At 43.5% G+C, this 15393-nt stretch overlaps 3 protein-coding genes across 3 annotated transcripts in view; 2 read left to right on the forward strand and 1 right to left on the reverse strand.

Annotated features, from left to right (window-relative positions):
- The window catches only part of LOC123960356 (scavenger receptor cysteine-rich type 1 protein M130-like), a 549618-nt gene that overhangs the window by 220445 nt on the left and 313780 nt on the right, over positions 1-15393 (forward strand). The gene's annotated exons all lie outside the window — the stretch shown is intronic.
- Positions 1-15393, reverse strand: part of LOC123960770 (GTPase IMAP family member 8-like) — a 70656-nt gene that overhangs the window by 7241 nt on the left and 48022 nt on the right. The gene's annotated exons all lie outside the window — the stretch shown is intronic.
- On the forward strand, positions 878-8123 carry si:dkey-220o5.5 (actin filament-associated protein 1-like 2). The gene is made up of 9 exons (XM_046034844.1): positions 878-946; positions 1069-1130; positions 4618-4714; positions 4861-5078; positions 7046-7225; positions 7323-7409; positions 7518-7587; positions 7927-7968; positions 8082-8123. The coding sequence occupies exons 1-8, from the start codon at positions 886-888 to the stop codon at positions 7947-7949; spliced, it is 798 nt and encodes a 265-aa protein (XP_045890800.1). The 5' UTR covers positions 878-885; the 3' UTR covers positions 7950-7968; positions 8082-8123.

Raw genomic sequence — 15393 nt, forward strand, 5'->3', positions numbered from 1 at the left:
GTACGAGGTTACGGCATAGGGTACGAGGCTTCAGTATATGGTACGAGGCTATGGCATAGGGTACGAGGTTACGGCATAGGGTACGAGGCTTCAGTATATGGTACGAGGCTACGGCATAGGATACGAGGCTACGGCATAGGGTACGAGGCTTCAGCATATGGTACGAGGCTACGGCGTAGGATACAAGGCTACGGCGTAGGATACAAGGCTATGGCATAGGGTACGAGGCTTCAGTATAGGGTACGAGGCTTCAGTATATGGTACGAGGCTACGGCATAGGATACTGAGCTACGGCATAGGATACGAGGCTACGGCATAGGGTACGAGGCTTCAGCATATGGTACGAGGCTACGGCGTAGGATGCGAGGCTATGGCATAGGGTACGAGGCTTCGGCATATGGTACAAGGCTTCAGCATAGGGTACGAGGCTACGGCATAGGGTACGAGGCTTCAGCATAGGGTACGACGCTTCGGCATAGGGTACGAGGCTACGGCATAGGGTACAAGGCTTCAGCATAGGGTACGACGCTTCGGCATAGGGTACGAGGCTTCGGCATAGGGTACAAGGCTTCAGCATAGGGTACGACGCTTCGGCATAGGGTACGAGGCTTCGGCATATGGTACAAGGCTTCAGCATATGGTACGAGGCTACGGCGTAGGGTACGAGGCTACGGCGTAGGGTATGAGGCTTCGGCATATGGTACGAGGCTACGGTGTAGGGTATGCGGCTAAAGTGTAGCATTTAAGAGATCACGCTTAAGAGATTAAAGATGTTGAACTCCAATCAATACTTAGTACAGTCAGTTCACCTGGTAAAAACCCTGCTAACGTTTACTGACACTGACCGATGTGTTTGTTGTGTTTCCAGTGGAAGATGCCGAGTACATGATCATGAGCTGTCCAGCATCGTCTCCTACCAAAGAGCTGACAGACACACCTGGGACAGGTATCAGTCAGAAATACTGTGGAGGGTCATTTAAGATACACAATCACGTTATGATGTTTCCAGTGTTGTGTGTGACATAAAGGACAGTTCAACTTCATCAGATTTGTGTGTTTGTCTGTAAGGTGACCGCCGGTCCTCTGAGCTGGTCTTAAAGCGGGACTCATCTGTGTGGCTGAGAAACGGGGTGAGTCAAACACACGTCTAACATTCATGACCCAATGCATGCTGGGGTAGACCCCCAGCCTGCAGTTACTTTGCAGATTAAGATTTATAATTAAAACACATGAAGAGTTTATAAAATATGACGTTTTGTTGTAAATTAAACCACAACAGTTTAAGGTATAGTCAATTCATAGAGGAAATAATCAGTAGATTGATCCAGAATGAAAATAATCATCAGCTGCAGTCTGGTTGGATGCTGGATGAAAGTTATCACCTGTCTACCTGCAATAAACTACCAAATGCTCCCTTACAGAAAAACCACATGAATCTCCTATGTTAAACATGTACTTCGCACATTGGAAACGTGGTTTTGTGGTGTAATATGTAAAACCCAGGTTAAATTTGCATGTGAAACATCTGGGGTTGCATGTTTTCCAGATGTACTCTACATGGTACCACATGTGATGACATGCAGGAAACATGTTTTCCACATGTGCGTCACATGTTATACTAGGTGTATGAGCCCGGCTACATCCACACTACTGCGTTTTTGTTGTAAAATGGAGTTTTACAACAAAAACAATCTCCGTCCACACAAGTGTTTAAGCTGCGTATCAGAATTGATCTCAGTCCGAAAACGCACATGTAGTTGCCATTCACGTACCCTGGGAATGTGGGTGCCGGTGCAGTTCCAGAAGATTTGGCGTCAGAAGACAGTACTACTAGAGCTGTTGAAGAACCACAGCAGAAAACAGACTGGGAGTCATTGCAAAGCAAACACCGGGACATGCACTGTATAAAATATTTTACATAAAATCACCAAAACTAAAACTCTGTATGTCTATAAGAGCCAATCAGGAAGCTAAACGTGAGTCCTCGGTTTTCACCTGTCCGCACTAAAATGCTACCCCGGAGTTTAAAACCAAAACGTGCTCAGCAGCGTTTTCTAATTTCTCTGTTTCTGGTGTTCAGATTTGCTGTTTTAGTCTGGACGGGAGGCGGAAATGTAGCAGAAGGTCTGAGTTTTAAAACAAACAGGTAGTAGTGAGGATGGAGACTCAGGGCCTCAAATATGGACGCTTTGAGAAAACCTGACTAAGCGTCAATATTTGACGCACATGGTATCCTTTAGCGTCTGTAAGTAACTCCAATGTAACCCATCCACCATCATGTAATGTACTTATTTCAATCCCAAACACGTTTTTCTAAACCTAACCAAGTAGTTTTGGTGCCTATAAAAACCCCAAACCACGATCTTTTCCTGAATCAGGCTTTTTCAATGTGTTGTGAGATGAGACCGTGTTGGGTAGACATACAGTACAGTATTAACATCCACAGGTTTCACATAGGAATTTAAATTAGCGTCACACATTACTCCACAAAAATGTTCCAAAACCACGTTTCCCATGTGCAAAGTACATGTTTAACATATTTCACATGTTTTCACACATTAAATTTAACATGTGCCACATGTGGTGTTTCTGTAAGTGGCATCAATTGGATGATGGATTCTTTGGACAGTCTTCCCTCCTCTACCACATTTTTGTTTTTAGATTATTGCCCATAGTAACTTTGTCAATGCAGGAGTTGTAAGTGTGGTAATAGTACTTTTACTTATAGTATAAAATCAGAATACTTCAACCACCACCGCAACATTACTAAAAAATCATTCCACATTTTATTCAATATTTGAAACACCATGTGACATTTAGACATTTGTGCAGGTCAGACTCGACTTTGTCTGATTTGGATTCTTACACTGTTGTTTTTTTACTCTCCTGAACTCTTCAAGATGGTTCCCCCTGAGGTTAAAGAAAAGTGGGCTTTTTTTTAGATAACAGCAGGAGGAGGAGGAGGAGGAGGAGGAGGAGGAGGAGGAGGATGCTGGTTTGTGATGTGGGTCAGTAATGACAGACTGAGTCCTCCTGAGGTTAGGGAGGAGACGGCAGGGTTACTGTGTGTGCGTTAGGGAGTGACAGGATGCTCAGTGTTTACATATGAGGCCATCTCTCCTGTATCTGTCGTCCTATTGGCTGAGAACTCTGCAGATGGAGGAAGTGGTCACTGATGGCGGCCGATTAGCATCTGGTCTACGTGATGGATGGACAGAACACCCACACACTCTAACCCTGTCTCCCGGGACATTTAATTCATATGCAACTCATTTACAAACATTATGTTGCGTTCACTAGCAGCTTTTAGCACCAGTTCAGTGTGACATTTAGCAGAGAGCACAGTGAGAGTTACTGTCCTGTCTACCACTCAGCGTTCTCAATATTTAACCATGTGCTCAATGTTTCTCTAACCTTATTTATCGAGTGGTTAAGTTGTCTAACTTTAGCCCGAGGGCTTGAGCCCAAACAATGGATGTATTGAGAAAGCTAGAAGCACAAAATCCCACTTGATGGCAGTTTGTCCCACAGATTCAAGGATTCAAAGCTTTATTGGTACTCTGGCATCCGTCACTCGTCATTATCTCGCTTGCAGCTTGGTCAGAATGCAGCTGCTAGATTGTTGACAGGTTCAAACAAGAGGGATCACATCTCCCCGATACCTGCCGCTCTTGACTGGCTACCAGTCTAATATAGAGACGATTTTAAGGTGCCACTTGTTTTTAAGGCATCACATTGATTTGCTCCGTCTTATATTTCTGATCTCCTAACGTTTTATCACTTTTCCAAACCCTGAGATCATCAAACCAGTTCTTTTTAGCCGTCCCACAGTCTCGTATGAGAACAAAGGGTGATCGTGCCGTTTCAGTGGTGGCATAAACTTCCCTTGGTTATCAGATCGTCCCCCACGCCACCCAGACTTTTGAGTCTGGTCAAAAATGTAGCATTTTTATTCGTTGGCGTTTCTGTTTGGGGACACTCGAGCTTATCTGTCTTTTTTTTTTTATCTCTTGTTGTATGTCATAAATTGATTGGCCTGTTTTTATTTTTCTGTTTTTTTATTGCATAACTTTGTTCAGCACTCAAGTCAACATTGGATGTTTTTAAATGTGCTTTACCGACCTACCTACCATTGTTGGTAGGGAGCTGGAAGTGAAGAGCGGTTTCTGGTGTTAATTAACATTTTAAATCTAGTTTGTTTAATCTGTACAAAAAAACAACTTCTCATTTAAGTGTCTTGCTCCAGGACACATTGGTGGATGTGTCACATGGATAATCGCACCCTGGCCTCCCACACCGAAGGCGTGTGCCTTGTTTACTGTACCATCCAATCCACTTTATTTATATAGCACAATTTAAAAAACAACAAGGTGCTTTACAGAGATGAAATAAACCACCAAACTTCAATCTTCAGGATCAATCTGATTTGCAAATAAGTTGCATTTCCCAAAATTTCAGATTGTTCGTTTAATGCAGGAGTCACCTGGATATTATACATTTCTGGAAAAATCTCTGAATACTACAGTACCCATGAGCCTCAGCAGCTGTTGCTCTGGAGAAGACGCCATCCAGAGCTGCATCATACTGCTGAACTGATTCCTGTAATGTCACATTCAGGGCCCAGTGGTGCCGCCCCTCCCTCCAGGTGGACTTGACGATGATGAAGATACCTACGAGGAGGCAGAACCTTACGTAGCTGACACAACCACATCTGGTATCTACACACACAAACACACACACAGCATCATGTTGTAAAACTTGATTAATTAATCGTTTTTAACCCTGTCCTGCCCAGCAGCCTGGTATGACCGGGCCAGGTGGCAAGTTGTTAATATAAAAACATCTTTCTTATTCCCTCAGGAAAGGCAGAGTCAGACAGCAGCCACTACGAGTCGTATGGGGAGGAAGATGATGATGAGGAGCCCGTGAAGGACAAAGCTCACTACATCCAATGGAGCGCCTCCCAGCCCTGCCTAAGACCCGCCCCCGAGTCCCGCCTCTGTGGCTACCTGTGGAGGAGGAAGTGGCTCGGACAGTGGACCAAACAGCTGTTCTTCATCAGGAACAACATGCTCCTGGTGAGAGCGGTGACATTTTCCCTCTAACACTAAAATATTGTTCTTTTTACTCCACTACATTTATCTGACTGCTTTAGTTACCTTACAGATTAATATTTAAACACAAAACAAATGAATAGTTTAGAAAATGTGATGTTTTTGTTATAAAACAATTAGTCGATTGTCAGACAATTAAAAATAAACTAGTTTTGAGTAATTTTTCAACGGTTCAGCCTATCACGTGAAGATTTGCTGCTTTTCATTAAGATATTCGTGATAATTTTAAGGTTTGTTAACAATGTTGAGTTTCGGACTGTTGGTTGGACACAACAAACGTTTGGAGGTCTGTGAAGATACCAGGTCGTAAGTATCCAAGAAAGGTTAAAATCAAGGGGAACTGGACTTGGGTTGAAGAAACTAAAAGATGTTTCGCCTTAGAGTCCCAGCTATTAAACCTCTGTGGGGTCATTGTAGAGGTGATGGATACCGCTTGGTTCGTTAGTGCTCCTGGCTGTTGTAACGACAGTCGTTGTGGTCGTTGGAGTCACGTGAGGTCTTAACCGTGATTGGATTTTCACACGAGGCAGAGTGGAGATGAAAGGACAGCATCTGGGGGATAAATGCGTAAATGTTGTCGCAAAGCTCCTCCCCGTTGAGAGCCAGTCTCTTTAGTTTGGTGTAAATGGCCTCTATCACTCCTCTTTCGAACCATCGCTCCTCTTGGTCCAAAATATGTTCATTGTCCTTCAAATGTAAGTAACCTGCTGAGTCTTCACCTCAGGAGTTGGTCCTTCTCTGTTGGACAGGGAGGACATATGACTTGACACAGGACATTTATATCAGAATAGAGAGGCCATCTCTCAACGGGGAGGAGTGTTCAAACACCACTTATCCCACACCTACAACGCTTTCCTTTCATCTCTTCCCAAGAAACCGAACAAACCCTCATATTCGGCCTCATGTGCCAATGAGGTTCGATCAGACTTGGCCTCACATGACTCCAACAACAACCAGGAGCACAAACCAACCAAACGGTCTCCATCACCTTGATAATGACTCCACAGAAGTTAAATAGCTGAGATTCCCTACCAGTCAGCCAACCTGTTCTCCTCCCAAAGGGTCACATGTGGACACTTTGTCATGACCCTTTAACGCCCCGGGTACCCTTTAGCATCGTTCTTGTATGTGTAGGGCTCCGCGGTACAGTTAGCAAGAATAAATATGCATCGTCTGGTTAGACTTTCAAAATAAAACTTGTGGTTGTCGTGAAACGTTTGGTTTGGGCACCAATGCGACTTGGTTAAGTTTAGGAAAAGATGGTTTCCTAAACTGGTTTGGGTTAAAATATCTATAGTAACGTAACATCACTAAAAGGAATCAATGTTTGCTTTTTGTTTCACACGGGAAACGAACACATCCATCTTTTCTGTTATTTATAGTATAGTAGTGAACTATGACACAAACGGGTGCCATGTGCGTTGGTGCCAGACGCCGAAAGACGTGACAAAGCGTAGTTATCTGACCCTCTGGGAATGAGAACGGGCTGGTAAGGAAGAGCTGAAGAAGTCTCTTGGATGAGAGACGAGAAATCTTCGAGTTTCTTCCACCAAGTCCAGCTGCTCTTGATTATACCTCTACTTGGATAAGCGTTGTGAAGGTGTCACTCTGGGCTTTGGGTAACTGTGGCGGCATTTCGTAGAATCTTCACAAACCAAACAATCGATTAACGTCAGAGAGCAGTAAACTCAACAAACTTATAGACATAGAACCAACACAATAGCTAAAAGCTGCAGATCTGCCTTTGGGTTTTATTTACTGAATCCTCAGAGAAACTGCAGTATTTACCCACAATATGTGCTCTCTCAGCTTTCTGATCCATTATAACCAGCTGGTTTAAGGAAATATGAGTTCCTGTCTGACGGACAGACTGTGAAATATGTTGTTCCATATTCGTCTTCGCTGATATCGTCCTTGCGTGTGTGTGTCAGTGTTATAAGTGCGCTCAGGACCTGCTGCCTCAGCTGGAGATGAACCTGCGCGGCTGTCAGCTCGTCTACAAGTCGAAGAGCAACAGGAAGATACAGCACCAGCTCAGACTGGTTCCGGTGGGCTCGGAGACACTGGTGCTGGGCTACGGCAGCTTCCAGCAGGCCGACGAGTGGAGGAGGGTCAGCAACACGCAAAGCATCTAATTACTAACACTGAATGTGTGGTATTCACCAGTCATACTGTAATCAGCTGTACTGTACACGTTTGTGTCGGCAGGTGATAGAGGAGGTGAGTGCTGGAGGTGAGGTTGAGACTCGGAGTTCGTTGTCTCTGATCAGATCAGACCAGCTGCTGTCCTGCAGGGTGAGACACAAACGTTTGTACTAACTCTACTCTGTACTAACTTGTTCAGAGCTCAACTGGAACATGGTTTTAAAATATAAAATGTGATGTTTCTGTATGTCTCTCCAGTCCAGTACAGTCCAGACTGACTCTGAGGAGGAGAAACCTTCAGCTCGCTGCAGCCTCAACAGAGACAAAGGTACAGGTGTCATGAGAGTCTGTTAAAGCTGCAGTGTTTCAAAAATACTTTATTACAACATTTACCAGGTGGATTGTGATGGAAGTTGGTTCAGACCACAGACGGTAAAAAGGAAGTGGATGTAGCCACCGTGATATCCCCTGTTGGTTTGGGGACTACCATTTTGAATCCTCCAGTTTGGCATTTTGGCCGTCGCCATCTTGGATATTTGGAAACAGATGTGACCATGTTTGGACAAAACGGTGGAGCTAGCTAGATTAGCAGGGTGCATCTGTAAATCACATCAACTGTGTAGCTTTAAATGCTAATCTGTGACATTTCCTCTGGCGCCATCATCAGGTCAACGACGACAAACAGTATGAAAGTATAAATAAACAAAATGTATGCAAAATGGCCCCTGTCAGTGTTTTAGGATTGGATCATTATTAATGATGTATTAATATCTAAGCGGTACTTCAGAGTGACCTCTGACCTCTGGTGTGTTTGATTGACAGGTGTCCTGAGCGTGCTGATGAACTGTCAGTGGCAGAGTTTAGTATGTCAGGTGGAGGCCGGCGTTCTCAACATGTTTGGAGAGGAGGAAGAGGAAGAGGAGGAGGAGGTGAAGAGGGACCGGTCGCCTCAGTACACCGTCCAGCTCAGAGGGTGTGAGGTCAGAGCCGGGCCCGACACCAACCACTCCTACAGGATCACACTGAGCATGCTCGGTGACCAGGTGGCTGTGCTGGAGGTGAGCTGACGTGGCAGGAAATTATTAATATGAACTCATACGTACAAACATACTGTGCATTTCAGCCATTTCTCATTCCAAGAGCACCAATTAGCTATGCACAACTTATGTAATTTAAGTCACGTAAGTAACGTACTTATTTTAACCCAAACCATGATCTTCTCTTAAACCTGACCGAGTAGTTTTGGTGTCCCATTAATCACTAGTTTTATTTTGAAAGTCTAACTGGGTGTAGTATATTTATTTCTGCTAACTTTACAGAGTAATGTCAAGTTAGCATTTTCAAAAACAACACTAAAGAGGTACCCAGAGCGTTAAAACCTGATTTTTACTTCTGCGTCGAATCTATGCCATAGCCTACACAGAGCACTGTGTAAAACTCCTCCTCAAAAACTACACGTTGCGGCGATGCCGGACACAGGAACTGTGATTGGTCGGCTTGGTAATATCGGCAATTTTACCAATCGTGTGGTTCCACTTGATGTAAGGGTCTACTGCGCATGCATCACTACTACCACACATGTGCAGTAGAAGTATAACCTGTGGGGGAAAACTCTTCTTAAACCTTAAGTCTTCAAACTTTATCAGATTTTATTGCTGATTCTAAAAATGAAGTGTTTTGTGTCCCGGTGACCACTGGAAGTGCAGTTATCATCTCTCCCCATTCATTCAGATAGGAACCTGATCTTGTTAGTCAGAAATAACCGCCCAGAGTCGTTACCAAGATGGTTGCCAAGTGTCGGAACTTTGATAAACAAAAACAGGCTTTACAAGCGACGCCAAGAGGTCTTGACAAAGCGTCAACATGTGACGCCACTGGGATGAGAACGTGTTGTAATATGTCATATTTTTGTGTGTCCTTCCTTCCTTCCGTCCTTCCTTCCATCAGGTCAGTAGCTCAGATGAAAAGGAGCGATGGTTAAAGCTGCTGCAGGACGGCGCTGCTAATCACAGTAACCATGAAAACAGCACACAGCAGCACACAGGTGGAGCTCTCAGGTAAGAGAGTCTGTTAATGCATCAGTATATCAGCTCCTCCATTCATGTAGCATTTCTCAGAGTTATAATGGAATTTAAAAGAGCAGTGGTCCAAGAATAGAACCCTGAGGTACCCCACGCCATTTTTCACTTCTTCTTCTTCTTCTTCTTCTGTGGTGATTTTGTTTTATCGTTTTCCTTCCTCAGCGGGCTGCAGACTCGAAGGTTTCCCACCTCCAACACCTACATGGACGACCCCTTCCATCTGAGTGGAACAGGCAGAGAGCAGCCTATCTACTCCAACAGCTCCATACTGGAGCACATGGTAAGGCTCCAAAATCACTCCGTCACCAGCGGTGGAAAAAGAAGTGCCTCAGATTTAACTTTATCAAGCAAACAAACTCTAAAACGGTGCTACGACGGTGAATAAGATGTTAAATGAGTCGGCTTAATTAGAGTTGGTGTGCATTTGCATAAAAGGGGCGTGTTTGAGAGTTTTTTCTCAATAGCGCAATGCTCCGTATGTATCCCCGGAGAAATGCGCATTGAAAGTGTCAGGATATTAAAGACACGTTAACCACTAAATGTAACCTTGGGCGGAGGCTTGTTGGCAGTGCATTGAGTACATTTGCACAGCGTTCTCTTTTATATATATTAAATCCATTGTGATAAAAAACGGGTAATAATCCAAGAAAAAAACTGTGATAAATTTAAGGGGGAAAATAATCACAAATCTACAAGCAAAACACTTGAATACTCTGACATTATACTCAAACATTTATGAGAGGAAATAGTGTTTTTAAATACAGGGTAACCTTAATTGCCATGGCAACAGACCTCAGGTAACACCTATCCACCTTTCGTAGTACAGGTTAATCATGAAGAACAAAGTTACTCCTAAAGTTACCTGGCTTCGTAGTACAAGCCACAGGTTACGACAGATATTAATGATCTGTGTTTGTCGTGTTTCAGCTCCACACTTCTCAGGATTCAGTTCGCTGCAGCTCGGTGTCGTCCAGAGACTCAGTGACCTACAGCAACGCCATCTTCACCACCCACAGTGAGTCTCGTCTCATAAATAAACTGGTTACCACCAGAGAACATGAAATCCCAGGGGCCTAATTTCCCAGTGGAGATCATTATTGTTTTAGCTAGAATCTCTGTCTGAACGTTGTCCACAGTCCTGTTGAGAGAAGATGTGAGTTGATAAAGCGAGGGCTTTGCAGATTTAATTTGCTCCAGGGGTCGCCTCTCAGGCTACATACCTACCGGCTGGAAGTTGCATATGCATGCAGAAATCTTACCAAGCAGACATCTGTCTGATCTGAGGTCAGTTTGTTATTGGACAGTTCTTGCAGGGACCCATCAGTTAAAACGTTGCTCGTTGTTAAAACCTCCACAGACTTTCTGCTTTAACATGTTCATTAATAAAAACTGTTTGCTGTGTTTCAGACAGGAAGTTGGTGGAAGCGGAGCGAGGCGTTCAGAAGCTGGAGCTGACCGGGAAGAGGCCGGTGCAGCTGAGGGCGGGGTCAGAGATCAACCTGTCGTCTGCTGGGAAGCAAAACAAGCGCACCTCTTTTAGACAGTCGCTGGCCGTCTGCACTGAGCGCGCTCAGGTAGGAAAAGCCAGGTGACGGGTGGCTTCCTGGGGACTGACGGAGATCACACAAACAACAAGACGAGAACACGTTTGATTCAGTTAAATAAGCTTTTGGGCGACTCCTGGTTTATATTCAGTGACTCATTTCTTTAATATCTGCTCATTTCTACGAACTCTAGGCCAGTTGCCACCTAGAGTTTGTAGAAGTGAGAGATTGTAGTTGAATAAAAACTATGGTTAACGTTTGGTTAGGTTTATGCAGCTAAAAGATTTTGTTTGATAAAAATTATGGTGAAATAAAATGACCAGGTCTCATCTGTTCAAGTTACCAGAAATCACAAGTTAACATTTAAAATCAAAAAGATGATTTAACAGTGGCGCCCTTTGCATGCTGTACTCTCTGGCAAAAGTTCAGCTTTCCTGCTCTGGATTCTGTATCATAACTGAGCCACGCTGTGTGCTTTGACCTTGGTTTCTGTTCTGCTGGTCCAGGCGGGTTTCCTGAACCCTCTGCTGCGACGGACGGCCTCGGCAAAAAACTCTCTGAGACGAGCTCCGTCAGCGCTGTTCATCGAACATGGAAAGGTTTTCCAGAGGAGGAAGGTGAGAGTCTGTCTGTCCTGGTGACTGTATACATGCAGTGTTTAAGTGTTTATGTCCCGGTGATCGGTGAAAGTGCAACGTTTCTCTCCCCGTTCATTCACATAGAGGCCTGATCTTAGGCCCCATCCACACTGCTGCGTTTTCAAATTAAAACGGAGACCTTCTGCTACGTTTGCACCTCCCGTCCAGAGTAAAACGACGAAAACAAAGACCTAAAATGGAGAAGTTTGCATCGTGTTTCTTGCAAAGCAGAAACACGATGCTACTGACTGAGTTTTTGACTTGGTATTTTTATTAAAATATTATGTACCTGCAAATAACACTCATCTGCCTACACTTGTCCTGTGCATCACGCCGTTTACTTTGTGACGACTCCCAGTCTGTTTTCCGCCGCCACACTCCCGTGTTACATTCAGTAACAGTCCCAGCTCGTTATTGGTGCATGCAAAACAAAAAGCTGGTCTGATGCTGCGTCTGTATTTATTTATTTCTTTGCCAAGTCTTCTACAATTACGGAACAGACCATCTGCTTCATCTTTATACCGGCACGCACATGCCCAGTGTAACTGAACGGGTCCTCGCTGTGCGTTTTCAGTCGTTTTAATGTAGACGGAGATCGTATTCTTTTTAATTTTCGGTTTTTAAACTAAAACGCTGCAGAGTGGCGGGACCTATATAAGGACTAGATTGTAGAAGGTCGAGTTGTTGAATACTCAGATTCGGATTCCTTAATTGTCACAACGAAACTGAGTGCAGTGCTGACGGTACATTCCACATAAACAAAAGAAAAGAGACATGACAACAAACTTAAAATATGAAGAGTTTCAGCGAAACTAAATCAAGCTTCTAAACATGCAAATAAATAACATCAAATGTGAAGATTCTGAAGATCTGTGCAGTGACTGCAGTGTGTTTGTGATTTGATTGACCTGAAGCGTCTTCCAGAGGTCAGCAGGTCAAACAGATGATGTCCTGGGATAGTCTGATATCCAGTTAACTCTGCTGTTACTGATTTCACAGGAATGGGAAACCAAAGCTGCTGCTTGACCCCGACAGTCCAATCATCACACCCCTCCTACAAACAACAGCTGAAGAACCTTCTGAGAACCGATGTAGATTTAATTTAAAATGACTAAACTAAATGTCAGCGTTGGCCTCTCTGACTGCTCAAGACATAAACTCTGATATCTAACATATCAGTGAACCAGCCTTCACCCACCGCATGAGGCTTTTCCATAAACCTAAAAGTTGTCAAACGGCATCAACAGAAAATGCATTATGCACAAGGAACAGAGGCAGAGCTTTGATTTAACGCCGAGCAACGACCACACGTCACCAAATATGCCCCCGAAATCAACAGAACCAGCGTTAACTTATATTTAATTTGTACTTTCTGTAAATATGTGTCATAGCGCTTATGTACCCGTCCACACGCAGCCCTAAATGTACGACAGCCGAGCTGCCAAACGAACTGTTTCTCAAACCCAAGTCGTCACATCTGGACGCGTGGTGAAGAGCAGTCTGCGTCAGTTCGTAACGCACTGGGGATCCCTTTAGTGTCATAGCTCAACACACTGGGGGAAGCCCTGTAGCGTCGTTTATGAACGCTAAAGGTAGGTGTGGGATCCCAAAAGTCAGAGTAAGGAGGCGGTTGGGGTGGACAGGTCAGAAACCGAACTTTCACCCGGGTGACCAGATGTTTGTTTCCTGCATGTAACAAAAAGTCAACATTGAATGTTTTTATTTAAGTTACCCAAGTAACGTCACTTAAGGCAAGGCGGGTTTATTGTAGCACAATTCAACGACGAGGCAAATCAAAGTGCTTTACATAAAACATGAAAGCAACATAGGGAAATATAAAAAAGAGTCAAAAAGAAATAAAAACAGGTTAATTTACATAAACCTATTTGTTCACCCATAATTCTACGGGAATACGAATAATCAGGCTTTTTACCTTCCATTGTTTTGCTGTTTTGATTTCCCATCGTTCACACCAAACCATCACCACCAACATTTATTTCCTCTTATTCACGATCGTCACCGTGAATCCAGATTGTTTGTGCTACTTAACTTACGTAACTTTCGTCAACTATGATCTTTTCCTAAACACAGTAGTGAAGGTGTTGGTGTCTAAACCTAAATACAAAGTTTCACGTCAACCACTAGTTTTATTTTGAAAATCCAATCGAATGTTGCATATTTATTGTTGCTAACTTGACCGCAGAGCGGACACGTCTAAAAGCGATACTAAACGGTACCCAGGGCATTAAAACGTGGCGCCAAGGGTCTTCTACATAGACGCTATAAAAGAAGTGGATATAGTGACGTCACCCGTTGGTTTGTGGACTGCCATTTTGAAGCCATGAGTTTAGCCAATAGGCCGTCGCTATGTTGATTTTTTTTGCAACCAGCGTCACCGGACGTGACCATATTTGAACGACAGGGTGGAGCTAGCTAGCCTGTAAATCATGTTAACTCTGATATTAGCTGGGATGCTAATTTTGGCGAGCGACAAACAGGCTTAAACCTAAACGTGCTTACCTGAAACAAATGAGCAGCCGACTCCTAATAAGTTTTTTCAGCGGCGCTGGTTAAATGTACACAGAGCAGCAGATAGCGGCCTGATTGACAGGTCACCATGGTATCGACTTGTTGCTCACAAGTTAGCCCCGCCCTAAAGCCTCCCCTGCTTCCTGGTCTCTGTTCCTCTAAATGGGACCATAATTTACTAAATGAACATCATGCTGTGTTGAAGAAGACTTGAAACTAGCGACTGAGACCAGAAACTCATCAGGAAAGTGTTTACTGAGGGAATAAATCAGCTGACAAGTAGAAACATTTCTCTTCTATACAATCACACTTCTCTCTGCAGCCGCTGGAGTCGCCCCCTGCTGGCTGTCAGAGGGGACGCAGGTTTAAGGCTCTGCAGCATTGGCTTCACTTGTGAAAGCTGGAGGTTACCGCTCAGTTTAGACCAAGCGTCCATATGTGACGAGGTCAGAGTGAGAATATGTTGACCAAACGTGTGAACATGTATTTATATGCAGACACCTGATTTAGTGTACGGCCGTTATTCTACAAAACTCACACTTTCTTTAAACGTGATGTTTTTGTTAACCACTACTCAAGGCTTTTTTGATATTTTATTAAACAAAATGTAATTTAAGATGCATCACAATAATATATTGTTAGTTAGGAATCCAGAGCGTCCTGTTGTTCTCGGTGCTGTGAAGCAGTTAAACAACATGCTGGTTATACATGTGCCGTTTAGTCACTTCCTGCTTCACAGCCAATCAGAGAGAGCTGGAGTCCGTGAACTCTGTTAACGTGTGATGGAAATATTTTGTGGAAAACTCTTCACTGTGTTCAGGATGACGACTTATTGTTGTAAAGTGTTTGAAATGTTTAGTTCTGTTTTGTTTAACGGTCTCTGAGATGTAACTGTGTGTTCTAACCAGCGGTGGAACAAGAAGTATTCAGATCTTTTACTTCAATACAAATACAAATACCACACTGAGAAAATACTCCTGCATTCAAAACCGAACTTAAGTAAAAGCACGTAAATAGTATCAGCTAAATGTACTTAGAGTATGAAAGTTCTCATGTTGCAGTAAAATGTTCCTTGTCAGTGTTTCATGAATACAAATGTACTCAAGTGAAAGTATTCTGCAAAACAACTACTCTTTGAAGTACACTTTATTTTAAAAAAGTACACGTAACAGGGTAAATGTAACTCGAAACTACCCACTACTGGAAAATACTCTGCTACAAGTAAAAGTACTGCATTCAAAACTTTACTTGAGTAAAAGTATGTAAGTGTTATCAGCTAAATGTACTTACAGTATGAAAGTAAAAGTACTTACTTTGCGATAAAATGTTCCCTGTCAGTGTT

Source organism: Micropterus dolomieu, linkage group LG21, assembly GCF_021292245.1.
Source record: "Micropterus dolomieu isolate WLL.071019.BEF.003 ecotype Adirondacks linkage group LG21, ASM2129224v1, whole genome shotgun sequence".
In the NCBI taxonomy this organism is placed as follows: Eukaryota; Metazoa; Chordata; class Actinopteri; order Centrarchiformes; family Centrarchidae; genus Micropterus; species Micropterus dolomieu.